Source organism: Stenella coeruleoalba, assembly GCF_951394435.1.
Source record: "Stenella coeruleoalba genome assembly, chromosome: 17".
Lineage (NCBI taxonomy): Eukaryota > Metazoa > Chordata > Mammalia > Artiodactyla > Delphinidae > Stenella > Stenella coeruleoalba.
In genome coordinates, this window is record NC_137163.1 from 74,307,305 (window position 1) to 74,329,932 (window position 22,628).

General features: G+C 40.5%; 1 protein-coding gene across 10 annotated transcripts in view; it reads left to right on the top strand.

Annotated features, from left to right (window-relative positions):
- TOX (thymocyte selection associated high mobility group box) overlaps positions 1-22,628 on the top strand; it is a 298,437-nt gene that overhangs the window by 160,485 nt on the left and 115,324 nt on the right. For all 10 annotated transcript variants that reach the window (XM_079902017.1, XM_079902021.1, XM_079902023.1 and 7 more), the window contains one exon: positions 3,495-3,737. In XM_079902017.1, the coding sequence (XP_079758143.1) occupies positions 3,495-3,737 (243 nt within the window). The remainder of the gene's footprint in view (positions 1-3,494; positions 3,738-22,628) is intronic.

Genomic DNA, 22,628 nt, shown 5'->3' on the forward strand with positions numbered 1-22,628 from the left:
CCTTGCTGGTAGCCATCCCCAAGGGATCCTGCTGCGGAACCAAGGCTTCCACCAGGTCCTTAGCTAGCTGCAGTAGGGATTAGGTTCCAACAACTTCTGAGAGCCAGGGGGCCCCAAACTCGCCCTTAGGAATCCTCTGGGACTTCTGTGTTACCATGGGATGGTGAGTGCAAACCACTTCAGGGGGACAGATCAACAGCCAGAGAGGGACACTAAACTACCCTACCCCAGCCTTTCTCAGGCTGCTTAAGCCTTTACATCTTTAACAGGATACAGTACTTTTGGCTTCCCAACATGCTGAGCAATCAGCATTCCATACCATGCTGTCATCTAGCCAGTGCATTCTTGGGAATACAGGATATTTATTCAAGCCCATGGCATAACAGTGGTATAGTCATAAACTTCACGCCTTTTAAGAGTCATCTTCACATTCATTTCTTCTTGTATGCATTCATTCAGTGATCATTTGTTAATTCATTCAACAAACATTGAACACTGATTGTAACCAGGCAGCTTCATGGGGAATGAGGGAAAATACTGAATCATATGCGATTGTTACATCACCCCCTAAACTGCAAATTGCCTCTTAATATATAACTTACTGTGGTTAAGTCAAACTTATTAGGTTTTAAGAAATCAAAATAAAGATGTCATGCCATGGAAGTCAATGTTGAAGAATTAGCTAATTCATTTCCAAACTTAAAAAATAATTAGTAATTAGTCTGGCATTGAAGTTTTTGTGAGTTCTGTGACATTTTGACATTTATACAATTACCGTTCTACTTTTATATGGCATCGATTACATTGTAATAGGCTCCTGGCAAATAACCATCTCATGACTTCTAATGTGAAGAATAGAAACTACTAAGTAACCTTTTGTTGTTAAAATTCTTGATCCACATAACTACCCATTACCAGTTAAGTTGTGGAATCTGTGGTTTTGGTATGTAAGTGCACGGATTAAATAACATTAATGTGTAATTACATGAAAATAAACCATGTAGCTTAGTTAAATTGCAGTACAATTGTTATCACTGGACGTAAAGTGATACCAATTAAACCTTCCTTTAAAACACCACAAATTAAGATTTAACTACTGGAGAAATTCTAGAATGTAAATTTATAGTACACCATAGGTAGACTATCCCTGGGTATTTCAGAGGTTTAATGTCATTTATAAAGTTAAAAACATCTTTTTCCTTTATGGCTGGCATTAATTGTATCTTATTCAGGAAGGTTTCAAACAGATGTCAATTAACTTCTTAAAAGATAGGTATCAACAAGTTCAGCCTTTGAAATGTTGTCAGAAAGACAAATTATGAATACTTGTGCTCTTTTAGAGTAAATATTTGATTTTAATGGGATAGGCATTGGGATGGAATTTGGGAATAGGAAAAACCGTATACTAATGCTAATACTAATTCTTAAATTGTGAAATTTTATTGATCAAAAACAGTTGAGTATTGGCAACTTTGTATCATTCAGCTTAATAAAATAATAGCAATTAAACTAGTTATGGAAGTGTTAGAACTAAAAACGCCTTCCTCCTCCATATATCCGTCCCTCAGACGTACTGAGTTGATTGCTTACCAGCTAAGTGAATGTTATTTAACTTCAAACTCTCAATTTTCTGTTCAGGAAAACAGAGTAATAATAGCTACACAAAGAATTATTGAAGACAAAGGGCTAAATGAAGACAGCATAGTCAAAGGACTCAATACAGCGCTTTCTACGAAGCCAGCATTAATAAGTGTGCTTCCTCTCCCTCCCACCCCCCACCATTTTGTGTCTTTTATGCTTCTTATGTGAATACTTGTACCAGGGGCTGATGGTTTAGGTCTACAGATTAAAGGTCTAAATTATATTAGGCAAATGAGAATTTAATCAAACTTGCTTGTTTTGACACAGGGCACTAGTATATTTTTCAGACAAGAGGTAGATACTGTAAACAGGAAATTTTGATAACTTACGATTGAACTTTTAGTGCTGGTGATTTTTTCTTTTAACAGAACTTTAGATACTTAAGAAAAATTATCTGCAGAGATGAATTAAATCTTCCCTTCATACGCCCCCAGTCTGTAACCCACACGTGCCTCTACGGGACCACGTCTCAATGCCAGATGTTCCAAGTAGCTCTTCATTTAAGCGTGTCTCCTGACAAAACCTAAACAAATATATCAAAACTTGTACAACATTTAGCAAGTGCAACTTGAAGGTTTTCTTTCTGTTAGACAAATAGATGTCATCTGGAAAAAAATAACCCCAGGCACTTGGAAGCAGGAGCATGAAGCTGATTGGCTGAACACTCCCCTACACTCCTTTCTTTGGCTCCTACCCTCAGTCTGCTCATTTCCAATCTCGCACACTCCAGCAGGCATGCTGCTGCCAGACAAGCGGGTCCTCGCTACCCCTGTGCTCAGACACTAGGAAGACTTGCGTACTTTGAAAGATAGGCTTGCGAGAGTTATCTGGACCCGCTCTGTTTCCTTCGTACTATGGTACCTGCTCTCTAAAGACTGCTAAGTATTGCTGTGTTTTGATATGAATTGGTAACAGTATTTTATTATTCAGTTTCTCCTTATATGTTCCATGTTTACCACATTCTATTTGTAAGCAGGAGTGTCCTCACATACTCTTGTCTTCCTTCTTTGCTCCCTCCCTTCCTGTTTTATCTAAAAGCTACTTTCTAAAAGAAAAAGCCCCACGTATGTTGTTATTTATTTTACTGATTGACTTTTATTCCTAAATTAGTATTATAATGATATTTGTGTAATTTTGTCTTTCAAAATTGGCCGAACCGCATTTAAATGATTACAAAATTATTTACTGCCTTCTAGGGGTAGATCAAATAAATGTGAATAGTCAGAAATCAAGAAAGCCATCTTCATTTTTATTTTGATGGCATAATCTTCATGATAAAAATAGCTTTTAATGGCATTATCTTCATATATGACACTTTCTCTGAAGTCACACTTATGCAACATGGTTAAGCTACTGCTTTACCAACTTTTTTTGTCAGTTGTGAGCATGTAGCTCTTCAAAACCCAGAAGCAATTGCCTTAGAACTTCTGGAATTCATTTTATTATATCTCATGATCTGAGCAGTAGGGAGCCCTACGAAACATGTTTGATCAAATATTAATTTTATAAATTGCCTTTCCTTCCCCACAATTCCCATGAAAAAAGGTATTCAGCCAGATTACAACTCTGGAGCATTTTAATGGGACCTTTGAAATCTGTTTGATTTCAGCTTCTTGGAACAATAAAACTGCTTAATGGTGGCACTCTTTATACAAGAAGTGGCTATGCCTTCGAGGCGATTTTCTTCCATGCATGATAGAGAAATTGCAGCAGGATAATCTGAGTGTTTGCAGTGTCTTTGCCAAATCCTTAATGATGCTCGTAATAATATCTGAAAGGGTCATGTGTGTTTGTTCACCATGATGAAAAGAAGGGGATGATAATTTGCATCAATATCACCATTGTCTTTTCAGTCCTACCCTGGTCCAAGCCTGGAAAGCGAAGACTTTAACATTCCACCCATCACTCCTCCTTCCCTCCCCGACCACTCGCTGGTGCACCTGAATGAGGTCGAACCTGGTTACCACTCTCTGTGTCACCCAATGAACCATAATGGCCTGCTACCGTTTCATCCACAAAACATGGACCTACCTGAAATCACCGTCTCCAATATGCTGGGACAGGACGGAGCGCTGCTTCCCAACTCCATTTCTGTGGTAAGGGTCTGCTGACTGATTGGTGGTGGGGGAGCAGGGGACACAGCGAGGACAAGGTCGAAATTAACGTGAGAATCTTTCAATCATCGTAACGTGGCTTTCTGAAACTAGAATCGTTTTTAGCTATGAAATCCTAAATCCATAAATCCTGTAAAATCCTAAAGCAATTTTCCATTTTCCATTTAAGTCAAGGCAAAATCAATTAATTACATGTTTGATCACTCATATTTATAACTCAAAGTCCTAAATACTATTTTGACACTGAATGTGTGGTCATATGGTCAAAATGTCTTGTTAACTTTTAGATAAAAAGTTATCATAAAGGTGCCACATCTCATCTAGTGCAGGATTCTTCACCACAAGCAAGATCCCCACTTCTTCTAGGAACTGCTGTGGAAGTTGGTTGCTGCCCTATTTTCTGCTCTCAAATTCTACCAATTTATATAATAGGAAAGCAAGAAAACAATTTTCATCTTTATTTGGAAGGTATAATTTGGGTGATCAAAATTTATCTCTACTGAAGTGTTTCTGTCTCTTGGACTTTGTTCGTCACTTTGAATCTTCTGATGTTCTACACTTCTCGAATTTAGTGAGACTATGTATCACCCAGAAGACTAGCAAAAACTGAATGCCCAGCCCCTACCCAGGAAGTCCAAGAGTCTGTATTTTTAACGAGTATCCCATGCTTGAGAAATACTGACATCATAAAATCTTTCTGTCTGATTTTTATGTCATCTAAAACCTTAATAATTTCTCTGTCTACATCTCAAGGAGTAGAGAATATCGTCAGTAGTATATGGCCAAGGGCAGAGCTTTCTACCATGTAATGAAACTCTCTCTCAGGTTAACAGTGACTTCTAATGAGCGTTCTTTGGTTTGCGTTGTTCAATCACTTAACAGTCCAACCATCTCTGTTGTCATTTTTATAAGCCACTGAACAGTTCTGTCATGTTCACAATGAACAAATCGATTAACTTGCTCATCTTATGTTGTTTCTGATAGGAAAGCGTTTCATGTTATCACTTACCTAAATCATTTGGTGATGTATCTCTAACTTGAATGACTTCACAAGAAGGTTTTTCTGTTAATCATGAACAGAAAGGGGGGCAAAAGGAGAGTGGAAAGAGATCCCATAGTAGTTTTGGGGGAAAGAAGCCCTGAGCCTAATGTCACAGGCCATGGTAGGGTATAGAATTCTCCTCAGAACCGGCAGCTAGCTGGGTGGACAAGAGGGGAGGACTTGTTCCCAGCACCAGCAGGAGCAAAAAACTCGACACCGTTGTCCCGGTTTTTAGATGATTCTCCACCTGTATAGATTTATGCTAAGAGTATTAACCGTGGCTTCATAAAATGGAAGATGGATTTTTTAGAAAACATGCTAAGTGTGTAACTCTGATGAATGTTGTACTTCAAAGTAGTGACCTTGAAAAATCACGTGCCTATTCCTCTTTGGGGCTAAGCCTTCAGACCCAGCTCATGAGCCAATAAGGTGTCCATGTCATGCTTTATAGACTTCCCTGTTCACTGAGAAGGAGAGGAAGGACGAACACAGCACATAAAATACCAGTTTTGTCCCCTATGCTTCTTCCTCATGTGCTAATGAAGTTGGGCCACAGGAGGATAATGAGATACTCAGTTATATAGTTTTAGTCTCAAAACCCTTTTTCTTTTATGTAATTTGCCTTCTTAGCATTCCAGGACCCTCCCAGTTCGCCATTCACTCTTTAAGAGGTGCTTGTGCAACCTCAGCATACATGCACCTGGAATTTTCCCAGTTCTGCCGCCCTTGCCAAGTCACTCCACCCTCAGATGATGTGCTCGGGACTGGATCTAGTCGCAGCTGTGTGGCACCACCTTCTAGGCCCTTCCTCTACTACGCTTCCCCCCTTCCTTGTCAGGAGCCTCTGCCCATCCTAATTCTTTATGCTCCTTTCCGCCCAACCCACTGTCAGAAACCGGACTTCGGTATTTTCCCATCAACATGGTATTTCCCTTGGAACTTTTCACACTTTACAAGGCAGAGGGTCCCTGTTCAGCCTAAACTAAGCGAGTGAAGCTCTAATTTCCATTCCAGTTCTTGGCACAGTGAGTCTATTTGGGTTTTTCATAGGATGGTGAGACTTCCCAGTACCTCCAAACCGTATTCTGAGGTGGACGTCTAGTTTGCCTCTCACAGCACTGGTCCGAGCATTTTACGCTGTCGGTAAAAAGCTGCCCCAACATACTAAGTTCTGGCGAGACTTTGGATAGGCCTCAGCACTGTCCAGTAGAGCTTCCTGTGAGGATGGCTTTTCTGTTACGCATGCTGTCCAGTAGCAATAGTCATTGGCTATGGAACACTTTAAATGTGGCTAGCGTGACTGAAAGACTGATTTTTATTTTATTGTATTTTAATTACATTCAAGGTAGCAACATGTACCTAGTGGCTACTATCCTGGAGAGCATAGGTCCAGTTAATTATGTTGATTTAACATTAAATCTACAGGAAACCCATTTTTTAAGCCAGCGCGGTCTTGAAGAAAGTACATTTGGAGATGAAATTTGTTTTAAGAGTCCTTTTTCAAGGCTTGGGTCTCTGACTGGATTGCGAGAGCCAGAGTTTGATAATACTGCAAAGTTGCAATAGAAATTTAATAAAGTTGGAAAGGCCAACTTTACTGGAGTCTACTAATTCCTTTGAGAAACAAGGGGCATCTCCAATCTTATTTTGAGCTATCATGTGTTTAGAATGCCACTCCTCAGTGTGTACATTTTAAATGCCTTCTGTGCTCTAAATGTTCGAAAGGGCTTAAATGATTGATAAAATACGGTCAGTGTGCTTCAGGAGCTTGTAAACTACAGAAAAAACGTAACCAAGTATGAAACAGTTTGAGTGAAACATCAAGCAGTTAGAGACAGGAGAAGGGCTAAACACAATTTTACTGGCCGTGAACCCAGTAGGAATCCTGGTTGGAAGAGATTATAGTCATCTGGTTTGGGTAGTTTATAAAACTTAGTGGAAAAGGTAGGACGGCAGTCATGTCTTGAAAGATGGTTTCGATTTAGACAAACAGAAAGGAAAGAAAAGGCGTCTAGGAGAGAGAGCATTTGAAAAGCAGGCTGGATATTTTAAGTTAGGAGATTTGACAAAAGGTTTCAAAAATCACTAAGGACTGTGGGCTTGATATGATGGAGTCTAAGAAACCACTGGCTGTTTTCACTCAAAGCAAAAGCATTATGAAAGCAGTGTCATAGGAAAACCCTTCTGGCATCTCTCTGGAGGGATCGCAGTGGCAGGAAACTGGAGTTGTGTAGGGTCTGAGGAGCCCTCTGTTGCTGTAACTCAGGCAAGGAGTGTGAAGACACACAGGGTGGTGACAGTGAGAACAGAAATACGAGCTCTTAAGTTGTTTGCACATCATTCCCAAATCAATGAATCTGAAGATGAACAACCCTTCATATTGCCATATTTTATATTTAAAAAGGGCTAAGGATTATTTTCTTTGAAGTAACTTTAGGTCTATAAGATACTTTTTTCATGTGTCTTTATAAAAACTGACTAAAACTCTTTCCCAGCAACTTTGCTCGTGTATAACGTGATCACAAAATTTAACCAGATGATTGATTGGTTTATCAGTTGTTGACATATATATATATATTTTTTTAATAAGTTTATTTATTTTTTATTTATTTATTACTTCTGGCTGCATTGGGTCTTCCTTGCTGCACACAGGCTTTCTCCAGTTGAGGCGAGCGGGGGCTACTCTTCGTTGCGGTGTGCGGGCTTCTCATTGCAGTGGCTTTTCTTGTTGCAGAGCATGGGCTCTAGGCGTGCGGGCTTCAGTAGTTGTGGTGCGTGGGCTCAGTAGTTGTGGCTCGCGGGCTCTAGAGCGCAGGCTCAGTAGTGGGGCGCATGGGCTTAGTTGCTCCGCGGCATGTGGGATCTTCCCGGACCAGGGCTCGAACCCGTGTCCCCTGCATTGACAGGCAGATTCTTAACCACTGAGCCACCAGGGAAGCCCCTATATTTATGACATATGTATGAAATGGAATAGTGCACAATTTAGGTTATCAGTGTTCATATAGATGAGGAAATAATGGCTACAGAATCAGGAAGTAAAAGCTTCCCACCTAGAAATTGCAGGGCTCTTTCTGATAACTCCTTTCAAGGTCACCTACAGTTTGGGAACAACCAATAAAAGCTGACACTTGCGGATTCTAAATAATGAACTTGCTGTAGATTTTAAAATCTTGTAAGTATGAGCCACCCTAGGTAGATTTATGTATAGGATCAACTGTCGTCAATTTTGTCTTCCAGAAGCTCTTCAGTGTTATTAATGCTGAGACTTTTTCTGTTAGTAGGGTGCTCAGATCTTTGTGTTAGTATTTTCACATGATGGAATTTTAGAATCTGAATGGATCAAATAGGTGAAAATATTTTAATTCTCATTTAGATATTGTATATATTTTAGAGGTTATTGTAATGTTTAACATACATGCATTATTATATGTTATATATGCTGCTGTTTTGTATAATATATAATCTTTTCTGAAAATTTATTTTAAATTTAAATTTTCTTATATCTACCTGTGTCTTATCCCCACTGGCAACATAAGTGATACAGTTTTACTGGTTATAAGCATTACCAACAAATTTCTAATATATTAGATGTAAAAAATTTAGTCTGTAATTAGAAATCAATATCTGAGTGAGTATTATTATCCCAATATTACAAATGAAAAATGGAGATTCAGGGTACTTAAGAGACTTGCTCTGTGGCTCAACCAGTGAATACCCCAGCTTCCTTACCTGAAAAACAAGGATAAATTATCGTCCTTACCTCATGGAGTGAAATGAATATTTAAAAATTGCTTAGACCATTGGTTGGCACATAGGAAGTATTATTATATGTTTGCTAAAAAAAATGTAAAAAGCAAGACTGTATACGTATAACTCCTTTGCAGAAGTTAAAATGCATGAGAGAAGATTTTCCTAAAGAGTTATTTATACTTAAATCCTTAATCTTCTTCACATCTGTCCAAAAAAAGAAAAAAAGGCAATAAGCCTGCTAGTCACGAAAGAAGTCTTTACCTTCTACTGAGTGTTCTTACACATCATTTTGATTAAAACTGACATCTTTGGACAACAGCTACCGCAGTTCAAATCCTGGCACAGACCTAAACCAGCTGCATGACATTGAGCAACTTACATAACCTTTTTGTGCCTCAGTTTCCTTACCTATAAAATAGGTATAATAAGACACTTAATCCCATACTGTCGTAGCATTAACGTAGTTAATATCTGTAAAGTAGTGCCTGTCACACAGTAGGTGCTAGATATATTCAGTGGGAATCCCTTTTTGATAAAGAGGTCACCAGGGTAGAAAAATCTAGATTGCCTTCTGAAACTTGCCATAAACATATACAGGGGTGAAACATACACAGGGTGACAGTTTTTCCTTCCCAAATTTCCCACCACTTCCTTTTTGTACATTCTTCCCTGTGCCATTTTATGTGTCAGTAGTCAGTCAGGACTCCTGCAAAAAGTAAGGTTTCTGGCACTTGAAAAAAGATTCCATTGTCTTAAAGTCCATATTTTCCAAGACCAGGCTATAAAACAGTGTCGAATTTCTATTAGTATATACTGTTGAACAAGTGCCAACTAGTTCTGATTCTCTAGGTCCAAGTTAAACAGCCACTCACGACCCAATATGCAAGAGTTCCATTTCTCTCAAAATTCCTGAGTTATTTTGATAGTGGATAATTGACCGCCTGTGCTTTTCCAAGAGTGGAATCTGGTTAGAAGAGCACTGGAATGAGAGTCTGGAAGGCCAGGCCCTGCCTGGGATAAGTTTGTTAACCATGGACAATTCGCTGCACTCTGTCTGTAACCAGTGGGGTTGGACTAGATCAGGCGGAGCCAGGGGAAGCCAGGAATCAGCCAGAGCGCTGTTGCGCTGATTCATTTCACTCGTTCACGTTTCTTGTAAAAATTCCCTTGAACATAGGATTCTGCCCCCAAAGAAGACATAAAACCACAAAACTAGTTGATCTCTGAGGCCCTTTCCAGGGCTGGCATTTTCCTATGATTCATTCTCTATCGACCACACAACTATGATCCAGAGTCACGACTCTCTCAACTTGTCACTTTAGTTACTTAGTCATTTTTCCCACCATCACTTGGACAAGATTCTCAGTGTTTTACCTGTCCCCCCACCCCAAAACCTAATCGGTTATTAAGATATTTGAACCTGTTGGACAGAACATTTCTTTTGAGTGGAAAATATTATTCTGCCATTAAGAATAAAGTGATGTTGTTTTCATGTTGTTAAAAAGAAACTACAGAGCTATTTTGGGAGAAGGGTAAAATAAGAAAATGTTCATATTAAGTATTCATGGTTTAAGAACAATCTTTTGATTCGTACAAACTGAAATCAAGAGCCTCTCCTTTTTCTCTCCACCCTGGCACATTCACTGCTGGGTTTCACCATGGACTGGTAAAAGGCAAAATGCAACCTTGTATAAAGTCATCGAAGGCTCCTGCCTGGCCGATATATGTGGTGATCGCTTGTTCTTTGTGCAGGCAACAGAAGCTCTTTCATACAAAGAAAAACCGTGCAAAGTTTTAGAATGGCCTCACAGAAAGGATTCATTTAGAACCTGGGCTTTTTGTAGAGTGTGGTTCCTAATGACACAGTATAGAAAATTTACAATGAAAAATGCAACAAAGGAGATTTCAATTTCTTTGAATGCTTCAAATTTCCAGTTCTGGAGTTTAAAATGGAAAAAAATGCTAAAAGGCAATAAAATTGGGGGGTTTATTTCCCGAATGCCTTAGTTTTTCCAGGCAACAAAAGCAAGCATAATGTATATACTCAGATTTATTGTCATTTGAAGCTTTCAGTCATGGCACACCTTGCACTCAAAGGCCACTGTACAACTGTTTTGACAACCATCACTTCGGTAGGCACTGCGCAGGACACACGGAACTGAAGGAGGAATGTTTCTCTGGGTCTGTAGGGAGTGCTGTACATCAAGGAAGTCAGATGTATTAGAGCAGCATGAATTGCTAATATGTCGCCATGATGGAAAGGACCACTGGCATATTGAATAATGTAGCTTTCAAAGCCAGGCAGAAAATGTGATTACACACAATTTGATTGCTGTTTTTAAAATAAATATTTTCAAAATCTGGAGATATCTTATTTCATGTAATGCATAAATTATCTAACAGTGGACTAGAGCTAAGTATCTTTTGGGACACGAAGGAGCTGATGATGTCAGCCCCATTCAGATATGAAATGATAGAAGCATTAGCTTAAAATGGAATGGATGTCACCCTGGTTTGTTTCTTTCTTTAAAAAATAGGGAGAGAAAAGCAATAAAAAGAAATGATTTTGCCCACTTTGACAGAAGAAAAAAGACGAAGAATAATTATTTAGAATTATACCATAATTCATTAAATGTTTAGCAGTTATAGCCATTTTTTTCACAAATTATCCTTTTTTGAATATTGCAGCACATGAGAGCAATGTATTAAACCACTGTAATACTGTGAAAAAATGGGCTGTTTTTTGTTCTTTTTTTTTTTACCATATATAATAAAAGTGTGTGGTTTGGGTTTTTTTTTTAATGTCAGATTCCTAATAAGGCTAAAAATAAGCGTTGGTGGCGGTTAGTTGTTAAGCTCTACTTAAGCCCTTTCTTTGCTCAAAACAGACTACTTTGAATGTAGTGTTGATAAGTAGTTCAGTGGACTCAGTATGCTAATGGTTTGGGACTATCTTTTAGTGCTGTAATAAAATATTGTTTCAAACTAGAGCTCTCCTTAATAGTGTTCAGGAAAGGAGTCAATGTAAAAATAACACTTCTCCTTTCTTATGCCAAGTACGAAAACTCAAGATTCACGTTGTATGTAGGGCTTGCTGTACTTTTCCTTCACCCCTAGTGTTCATGTGGATCAGTGCCTCGCCCATGCGCGGAAGAAATCAGAAAGCTATAAGACCAGTTATATAATATACTGTAAGCAGACTCGGGGAGTTATTCAATCCAGTCTCTTAATTCCAGACAGAAGTAAACCTAAACCAGTTAGGATACGTGGTTTTCGATCTAAGAGCCAAGATTCCACAGCTTTCCTTGGTAGTCTGTTTGTGTTTAATTAACCTTGTAATGTTAAGTTAAATTGCAGTAAGAGATTTAGATTCCTTCCAGGAAGTTCCTTATTAAAGTTAAACTGAAGTATCTTACTGCACTTTCACTCTGCTGTGTCCGCTTCAGACATCTGAATGCTTGAAGAACAGTTGATTTCAAGTATTTTGACATTATTAAGTCAGTCCTGCAGTTGTGCTTTACCTGGCCCAAATAACCCCAATTCCTTTAACCTTTCCTCAGAGGTCATATTTTTCAACTTTTACATCAAATTAACTATTTGTTTTTTAATTTGTGATTTTAAGGAATGCCGACCACGATGGGAGGCAGAGCTCCAGACACTGCCTGAGGTTGCAGATTAATTTCTGAATTTTTCAAATACTTCTCTGTCCCCACGTGGACATTTTACGGTAGTCTCTTTAATAGCATCATCGATTGCTGACATATTTGATTTTTGAACCATCGATCACTCCCACAGCATGTGTCCCTTACTGTATTGGTATCTAGCCAGCAATTCCCCATCTTGTTTCTGTGTAACTCATTTCTCATCCTAAAGGCAAACATCTGGGAAGGACATCATGGTGTTACTCTTCAAGGCATCTTTTTTTTCTGGCTGGGTATCCATTATTTAAATAGCACTTGGCAAACAAAGAGAGGGAAGAAAAATATAGCTATGCGCTACTAATTGTCCTTGGACAAATAGGTTCTAAGTAGGCCCATAAGCAAGACTCCCCAGGTCCTGGCAATGAAGTTTCGGTCACTAGCTGCACCCTCCAGTTGTTAATAAAGTATTTCCTAGAGTGTTGAGGGGGAATTGGGGAAAAGCAACACAGAGCCTAGAGGAAAAAGAGGTGGGAGTGAGAAGAATAAACAGCAAGTGAGAAAGGAAGCCTGTTCAGGAGAGAAATCGTATACCTGAAGGCTCCGTGGGATGTGTGCTTCCTGCGTTGGGCCCTTCCGCCCGGCCCTTCCCCCGTCCAGGAGCGCTGTCTGCGTCTCCTCCTAGTTTCGGGTCCGAGGAGCGTTCCACCCTCACCCCTCTACCCTAAGTAAGAATGACAGCACCTTATGGTCAAGGTGTCTCACACCTTGGGTCAAGCCTGGACTTAAGTCAGGCCCTGAGCTGAGCGAGGCACGCGTGTCCTTCCGACTCTCGCCTTCCCTCCCTGGCCCCTAGCTTAGCACTCAGGACGTGCCCCACACCCCACCCCCGGCGGAGGGGAGAAGTTCTGCTGCCTCTCCCTCTGCCTGGCAAGCTCTTTGCAGAAAAGAGGACCTAGACACCCTGAGAGCTCACTTGGTTTCGCTGTCCAGACTTCCATGTGGACATCATTAATAACGATATTATAAATAGTGCTCGGCTCATAGTAGGACTTCGATAACTATTTCTGATCCAATAAATGAACTCCTTTGTCCCCAGTGGAACCCTTAAAATTTTCCCCAGACAAGTACAGGATCATTATTGCTTTTTTTTTTTTTTTTTTTGCTGACACTTCTAAGTTGTGTAGTCTTCTAAAATAATACAAATATTACAGGTTTTAAAAAAGTGTAATATCATGTGTTGTGGGGTCTAAATGCACCAAGACTGCTATAATACTTTCAATTTAGCTAAATGAATTTGAGCCCTAAACTTAAATCTATTTTGTAGTCTTAACACTTAATCAACTCACTACTAATCATTCCTAACCCATACCACTATTAAATTGATATATTTGATAATTAATTATAATGTATAGTTGATCTTTTTTAGATGAACAGTTTCATTTTCTGAGTAGAGCTATTTTTATGGAGAAAAATTATCAGCAAAGTTACAAGACATCTAAAGGAACAAATTTCTGCCTAGTCCCCCAAAATCTTGGGGGCAGAAGGAACAATGTGGAGAATTAATGTTTGTTAAAGATTGGCTCATATGACCAGTGTTGATTTTTTTCTTTAATCACAAAATGATTCAATCTTTGTCTTGCTGTTTGCTTGATTTGGGCGAGTAGATTATTAACATTAAAGTGGTGCATTATAAATCCATTTAGTCATGGAATCATAGGAGAATTAGTCTAAAATGCTTTTCAGGAGAACAATGAACCAGTCTCACTCCAAGACACCACTTCCTTCATTATTCATTAACTGTTCTTATCTAGAGCATATGGGAACATTTTAAGAGCAGGTTTTGTTTTTTTTTCCATTTCAGTTTTTTCCAGTTTGAAAGTTCTGAGTTCTCTTATGTGGACAAATAGTACCTACAGGAACATAATATTTGTCGTTTTAGATTAGTCATTCATATACATTTCTCTGCCAGAAGCAACACACACTCCATTGGAGAAAAGGTATGACGTGCTGCAGAGTCTTTAACCATTTGGGGCAGTCGTTAAAATATTCGATTCATCTTTCCTTTTCTCGATCATTTACAATATCACAAATGCCATAGTAATCCAGAGAACAGGTCTTTTTTTTTTCCTCCACCTAATAAATATATTTAACATTTTGATAGATATACAATAACAAAATTGATATGTTGAGCTTCTCTGAATTTAAGGGAGTATACAAATTCCCCAGGGAAATCTAAGTACTATTTGACAGAAGGAGGATTCAACTCCTTTTTATAATTCAGGATAGGCAAAAAACTTTCTCAAGATTTGTTACATTTGAAAAGTATTATTAACATTTAAGGGATTTGGGGGTTTTTTAATCAAAATCTGTATTGTCTTTAATAAAATATTATTCAAGCCCCAAAACGTATTACACTATTAACATTTTTCATATTTTTATATGCAATGCATAGTTAATCACATTTTCTGCTAACCAGCAGACGTAAATAATGGCTTACCAAATCGAGATAGGACCAATCCTTCATACATTATGAAACTTGAAAATGATCTGGATGAAAAATAAAGTCCCTCTTTAATTAAGATGATAGATTCATAAAGGCTATTGCTAAAACCATTATATTATTAAGACTATCAAAAGACTAATAAAGCTATTAGCATTTTAAAGCATTTTCTTTAACATGCTTTAAAGAAAATGCTTTAAAATGTGTGGTACACATATCTTACAGTGCTTGAACAATTACCAGGATGAGCAGACGAGTCAGGCTCAACCATGTAACTATATTCAGATAGAATAAAAGTAAGCTGTTCGCATCTATATATGTATCTCTGTCTCTCCTTCTACATAAGTATATGCAGTTTCACATTTAGGTATTGATTGTGTGTGTGTGTTGGGGATTCTCATCCCATCATGAGAGTACCGGTGGCTGGCAATGGCCATTCCCCGCACCGGGAAGATGCAGGTTGGGACCTTTGGTCAACGGCTACTGTGTTACCTGGGGTGTTTTCTTGTTTCTGCGGCTGTTCTTGCTTTCCCCAAAGCAGCCTCCTTGCTGATTACGGCAGCCCACGGGGCTGTTTCCCAGCAAACAGCAGACACTGCCTTCCTTGCAGGGGTGCTTCTAGCTGGCTTTTCACCCTAATCTTCACATGTTTTTGGAGTGTCTTCATTGTGCCTCCAATCCACTAGGTGTCACGTGCAGTGTTAGAATCCAGGAGCTGCCAGTTAACTTGGAAAGGTGAGGGTTACGTATATGAAACCTGGAAGATGTGAGACTCTGTAAGTTCAAGTTCCCAGATGCGGTCCACTCCTTAAGTTGTCCAGGGAGTGCCAGTCACCTGCAGAAACCAACCAGTGGCCTCCGGGTCTGGAGAAGCGGTGTGGGTGCTGGGCACGCCCGCTGGTTCAGGGGACGAGGCAGCCCAGACCTGGCCCCTGCCTGGCCGCTCACTGGCTGCCTGTGGTTGTGCGCGAGTGAGTTCGTGTGCCTCGTTGTCCTGGGTTGTGAGGCTTCAGTGGGTCCAGGCATCTGAAGCCCTCAAGAAGCACCTGGCAGACAGTGTGCCTCATGTCAGCTGTTTGCTATCCCCCCGCTCAGAAGCCCCCACAGCTGCTTGTCTGGGTTTTCCTCATGCTGTCTGTCGTTCCTCTTCTAGTTACTAGTGTCCTTCCTGCCTGGCTCATTCCGAGAACTACTGTGCTGATGTTCACTGGACACCTGCTCTTGCCAGGTCCTGGGCAAAGTGTTTTACACAGTTTCCTCCTTAATCCCCACAGTCACACTAGGAGAGGGAGGTGTGATCCTTACCTTGCCCAGGAGGGACTGTGGACAGAGGCAGGTTACACAGGTGGCAGCCTGTAGGTGGTAAAGCAGGCAGGCCGAGGTCTTTGTCACTCTGCCTTCCTGGTGAGGCAGGGGCTGTGCCTCTCACAGGCTGAGGGCTTGATGACTCTGCACTGAAAGGCTTAATGGGGCCTCCGGTTCTCTCCGTCCCCCCGTGGAGGTTTCTGATGGACTTGACGCCGTCACCGCTCACACCAGCTGTGCCAGCCAGACGACATTCCCAATTCTGCCCTCTTTTTTTCTAACAATATAAGCTCACTTCATGTTTACCTTGCTGAAATAATATAATCAGAGAGTGAGCAGAGGAAAAGAGAGATCTTATAGTCCAATGAAAAAAGGGTGGGCTTGGAATTCTAGCTGGTAATTTTGACAAATAACTGGATCTCTTTGACTCTCGGTTTCCTTCTCTGTAACAGGAAAAAAAATGGTATGACAACAGTATTTACAGCACCATGTGGTTTGGGGGATTAAGTGAGATACAAGATTAATATCTCTAGTACCTAACAGTTTAAGTACATTTTCTAGTCATCATGTTGAATAAATTAGCATTCCAGCTAATGAAAAATATTAGCTCTTTGCCAAAAATCCAGAAATTTATATTCTTAAGTCCTCCGTGAGGAAGGCGGTGTTAACGCCTCAGGGGGCAGCAGGCTATGCTAACAGACATGTTCTTGTGAGCTCTGCGCTGTGACCAGTAGTTGGGCTGTCTGCCATGTGCCAGGAACCCACCATCAGCCAGCTTCAAGATGTTCTTTCCTCTCCATCGTTAAGATACAAAATTTACTTTTAAAAGTACAAAGATGTTTAAATTATTTTATAAATAAAAGAAGTAAAAATTCTGGGCAGCTTGCCAAGGACAGCAGATCTGAAATTAGCTAGAAGTGTTTCCTTCTCTTTATTAAACTCCTGCTACTTTTTCTGATATGTTCATATTGATTTGTCTCTTCATAAAAATTTGAATATTCTGTATGACAGGGAATTGATAAAAGCCAAAGAAATAGTGAATTGTGTATAAACTTCAACCAGGTTTTCTTCATTCCTGTCCAATAATGCTAAATTAATGTGGCCAGGGTCACAAAAGCATCCTGACAGGCCAAGTCCCAAAGGAGCAGTGTGCTCAGATGCCCCCCACGAGCTGAGGGCCCTCCCCGTCAACCCCAGAGTGCGAATGAGGACGCTCAATCCATGAAGGGCGGTGGGGTCAGAATGCGGGCTTCAGAGCTCTCCACGTCAGCAGCCTCCTGCTCCTCACCCAGCCTGTGGAACATCCCAGCTCCTGCTTGCAGTGCTCTGGAGATGCCCTCGTGGGGCCAGAGACTGGCTGGCAACTTACTCTGCCTGCAGACGCCACACGTAGTTACCTCGGACGAGGGGCTGGAAGGTTGAACATGTCGGCACTTAGTGAGATCTCCACAGTGATTCACGATCCGAGTGAGCCCAGGCACTCAACTGCCTCCACGGGGTTCCCCAAGCAGGATCTGGTCTAGGGTGGATCTACCAGGGCAGTTATTTAGACTAAGTACTTTTATGCATCATACAACCAGTGTCCACAGCAGTGGGGAAGGGACACACCACCCTTGCCTATTTGGAATAGTCCGTGCACAGTAAAGTGGCACCTCAGTGGCAGAGAGCATAAGCTATGGAAGAACAGTCCCTTAAATGTGGTATAACAAAGAGCTACTTCTTAGAGCACAAGGTAATTTAAAAGATACAGTTAGAATGCTAGCACATTCCATTGGTACAATGGAAAGAGTACTGAAATCAGGGATGTCTGAGGGCAGAGAATCCCAAACATGACCTCATTAAGTTCAAAGTTCCATTTTCATGCAGTAATTCAGAAGATAGGCCTGGGCTTCCCTGGTGGCGCAGCGGTTGAGAGTCCGCCTGCCGATGCAGGGGACACGGGTTCGTGTCCCGGTACGGGAGGATCCCACATGCCGCGGAGCGGTTGGGCCCGTGAGCCATGGCCGCTGAGCCTGCGCGTCCAGAGCCCGTGCTCCGCAACGGGAGAGGCCACAACAGTGAGAGGCCCGCGTACCGCAAAAAATAAATAAATAAATAAATAAATAAAAGAAGAAGAAGCTAGACCCTTCCTACCTGCAGGACCTGGCACAGGGGACTTCAGCTGGTTCCCCATTTGTGAAATGCAGATAGCAACAGAGTGTGTTTCTCTTGTTGTGAAGATTAAATGACATAGTACAAGTAAGGCAATCATCATAGGTTCTCACACAGTAAATTCTAAACAGGTGATAAACATCTGTTTCTTTTGAATGTACCTTAATATTGGGATTTCCTTAATTCTCATGTGAGGTTTTATTAAGACAATTAAATGTTATACTATATGTTACTGATATGATTTGCAAAGTAATGCTTTCTTATTCATATTTAAAATTTTAGCTTTTTTAAATTAAAAAGATAATAGATTCTATAGCCAATATTTTATAATAACTATAAATGGAATATAACCATTAAAATTGTGAATCACTGTACTGTACACCTGTAACTTATTTAATATTGTACCTCAACTATACTTCAAGAAAAGACAAAAAAAAGAAAGAAAAAATAATAGATTCTGAGGCTGTAAAGCATGGTTACTTTGAAGAGTTGGAGGTAATCTTCTCATGTGACTTGCCATCGAAAGCTTTGGTGTTAAGGGTGAAACGGCCGCGGGACATGGGCTGTGGCTGTGGCTGTGGACGGGGCACCTCCACATGTGGAATCTGCAGGGTTCTTCTTGCCAGTAAAGCGCTGTACAGAAAGGAAGGGGAGGAACTCAGCTGTCCTCACATGTTCTCGCGCCATTCTCTAGTGACCCTGTGATACGAAATGAAACACTGAAACTATTCCAAAAAACACAGGCAAAGTAAACAGAAAAGAAATGACTACAGTATACAGCTTCCTGCAGAGGCCAGAAAAGATGAAATTAGGAATTAAATCTCCCTGGGCAATCTATCAAAATACTGAGAAAAATATATTACTGATGAGAAAATATCAAACATCTACTGGGAGACAAATGCATGTAACTCTGAATCGTGGATCACAAAAGGGTTTCCTCAGGCCCCTGGATGACAACTTTATGATGCACAAAATCATGGGTTCTTCTTATTACAGTTGATTGGGTAAGCACCTGCATGAGTGCAGGGCTGCATTCTACCCAGGATAGAAGAATCTTGCCCAAGGCGCTCTTGGTCCAAGTTGTGAAGAAGACGGCCACTCAGGCATAAAATGCAGGAGATGAGAAAGTGATTAGGGTTATGTCCACGAGAGGGCAAACAAATGTTCTGACAAGGAATAAACCTGGTTATAGGTCCTTTGCCTTGAGAATATTTGATCAAATGTCTATGACAGTAATCCTGTTGACAGTATCAGGGAGTTTCATTTCAAACCCTTCCTATTGCTGCTTAATTTAAAAATAGAGGTGAGAACGACTCTAACACATACCGTACAATCTGGAAATCCCTTCTTCCATCTTTGCAACTTCATATGTCAATGGAAAACCACAGAATTACAGTACCAAAAATGCACGTTCACCTAAAATAGCAAGATGCTTGAGGCCCGAAGGTCTTCGAATATCTGCAGCTCGTTTTGCATTCCACTTCCTCTTTGTAGGCAGACAGAGATCACATTTCGGCAGTACTAAGTGTCTTTGCTTTTTGGTTGGATTCTTTATCAGAAAATTCATTCTTTTGGACTCTGGCAGAGTCTAAAATTGAGCCCCAATTTTTCCTCTTTGTGTTGCATTCATATACATAGGCCTTGAGTCTTAGAATAATTAGGTAGTATTGGGCATCTGCCATAGGTAGGATGACCATATAATTTATCATTCAAACCAACACGGTTTTGAGAGTAAAGCACCTAACTAATAATGATTAGGCCTAAAACTGGGACTGTCCTGGGGACACTGGAATTTCAGTTCCAGTGACTATATGTGAGACCCTGAGCATGTTGATGTTGAGGATGCAAAAATGATACGGGAACAGTTCCTGCCCTCAAGTGTCTAGAAAAACAATTGAGTTTCATACTTAAAAAGTCATCCAGCATTTCAAAGCATGGCGCTTACTGTCACAGAGTTGTAAAATGACATGAGGAACCGAGGAAGGCTACCTAATAGGGGTAGAGTTAGAATAGGATCTCGAGAAATGATTATTAACAGGGAGAATTGGGGAAGGCGTGTTTGGAGCGAGGGAGTTTCCCTGAGTATGTACCATGTGAGCTGAATCACCGTCCACCCCGGGTGTTCAGCCTCAAAACCTGGTTCATCTTTTCCTCTCACTCCAAACATCCAGTTTATGAGCAGCAAGTCTTGACTGAAGTGCCTCCAAAACGTATTTGGAATCTGCCCACACAGCTTCCTTCTTCACTGCTCCCGCCATGGCCTGCAGTGCCGTCTTCTCTCGGGATCACGGAAGAGGTATCCTCGCTGGCCTCCTCTCCTAGCTCTCATCCCCCCGTCAGACATTCTCCACGCCAGCGTCAGTGCGATCGTAGCAGACATTAGCTTGGCCACCCTTCAGTGACTTCTCATCACACCTAAGACAAAAGAGAAAAGAAATTCCGTGTTTCTTAACGTGACATTGAGGGCCCTCCTAAGATTGCTGGCCTTGCTTCATACTCTTCTGCCCCTACCTGAGCTGCAGTCACCCTGGTTTTCTGTCACTCGCCTCCCACCCAGTGACCCTCGAGCTGTTGGGGATACTCTTGACTCAGATCTTCACGCTCACTTCTCAGCTCAAATGTCACCTTTCGGAAACACTGGTCTAAACTGGCACTGCCCCCATCCCCACCACCACCACTCACCTCTCATCACTCTGCCATGTTTTATGGAATGAGTGAACACTGCAAATCTCGCATGTTAAAAAAAAATTAATAAATATTAGCCCTGTTCCCCCCAGTTATCTAGTCTGCTCGGCTAGTTGGTGATCTGCCTCCCACTGCCTCTCACCCTGCGGGAGACCTTGGCTGTCTAATCCCGCCCCACCCTGCGCGCCTTGAAGCGCTGTCGGAGGAGACACCCCTGCAGCAGTTGGCAAGTGAGTGCGTGTGCACTCAGTGTTGTATCTGCTGGATTAAGCGAGTCCTTAAGAAATTGAGGAGTCCAGGGAAGTTCACACTTGCTGTCCTAATGTAACAGGGATTCCACAGTAGCGGGTGCAAGAGCAGCTTGGTATGTGTATGTGTATGTCTACACACACATACACACACACACACACACACACACACATTACACACACTCTAACTGTGTAAGTGTGCTCATTTATAATGATTAGAATATATTTCGTACCTCATCTTTCCCTTCCTCCCTGGCTTCTTCCTCCTAAACTTCAATCCTGGGAACCTCAAATTTGTAAAGCACTTAGTTGGGACAATTCCAAGAGAACATACAAATCACTGAGACACCAGGAAGACTGATGTCTAAGCCATATGGATTATCCCATTGTTAACAGGCATTTACATAGCTCCTTCATTTAGGAAGATCCTAAACTAAGAACAGCTACTGTTCCCATCTCAGACGCCTTAGATGGAGTCAGCCTGCAGAATTCTCTAATCCAGCAGGGAGGGAAATGAGGCACTGAGAGACTGACACAGAATTCTTCCCATCCCAAGGTGTCTGATTCTAATCCCTCAAAATAATAAAATCTGGGGGGGTGTAGCTCATGTAACATCAAAATAATGAAAGTTATGTGGTTGGTTGGACTTAACATACTTTTAAAGTACAAACATTTAGATAAAAATATATGTAGTCAAGTAGCTTTGAAAACTGAAAACATAACTTCTTTCAGAGATTTAAAGAGGCCAAGAGGTGTTTAGAAAGACTTTAATGACCTAATTTTGAAAAACAATTACAAAATTTTCACGTCAAAAAGTTTTGATAAGATCTGGTAGATTGGCAAATAATTTGCATAAGTATTTACAAGTGTATAGAGAAGGTCAGAAGACAGTTTGGAACTTCTCTTTTTCTCTCCCATTTCTGCCTCTAGGAATCTAGTCAGGAAAAGAATGCTTGTTGTGTAGTGAAATCCACACTCATTTTGGAGTAATTAGAGGTATTGAGCGTGTAACTGAAAGAGCCTCGCAAGTTAACTTATCCGGGCCTTCACACCAAATGTATTCTAATGCTTGTTTTGGTTATGACATTCTGTAACTGTAGGTAATAATTTGGGCTTTGGAGATCTGTCATATAGATTTATGTCTTAAAGAATTGTTTATGAAATGTAGACCCTGTCAATTCCTCTGTAGGTTGGAATATCAACTGGATATCCTCTTTGAAGTTGCTTATGGACTTTTCGGTGACTTCATTCTTATTTTACCCTTAGTATCAATAGATTAGTAATTAAACTTCAAAAATAACCATTGTAATAATTATTATAATAAATAACCAATAACCATTGGTTATTATTATAACCATTATAATAAATTACCAATATTATAATTATTATAATTGGTTATTATAATAATTTTTCAAAAATTAAATATAGCTTGCACATCTTGAAAAGATGATGGAAAACCTTCAGCCCCCAGGCTGGATTTTCCGTGACGCTCTGTGTGGTATGACCGTAATGAACGGCACTTCATGTCTCTTGTTTCCTTTCTTGACTCTT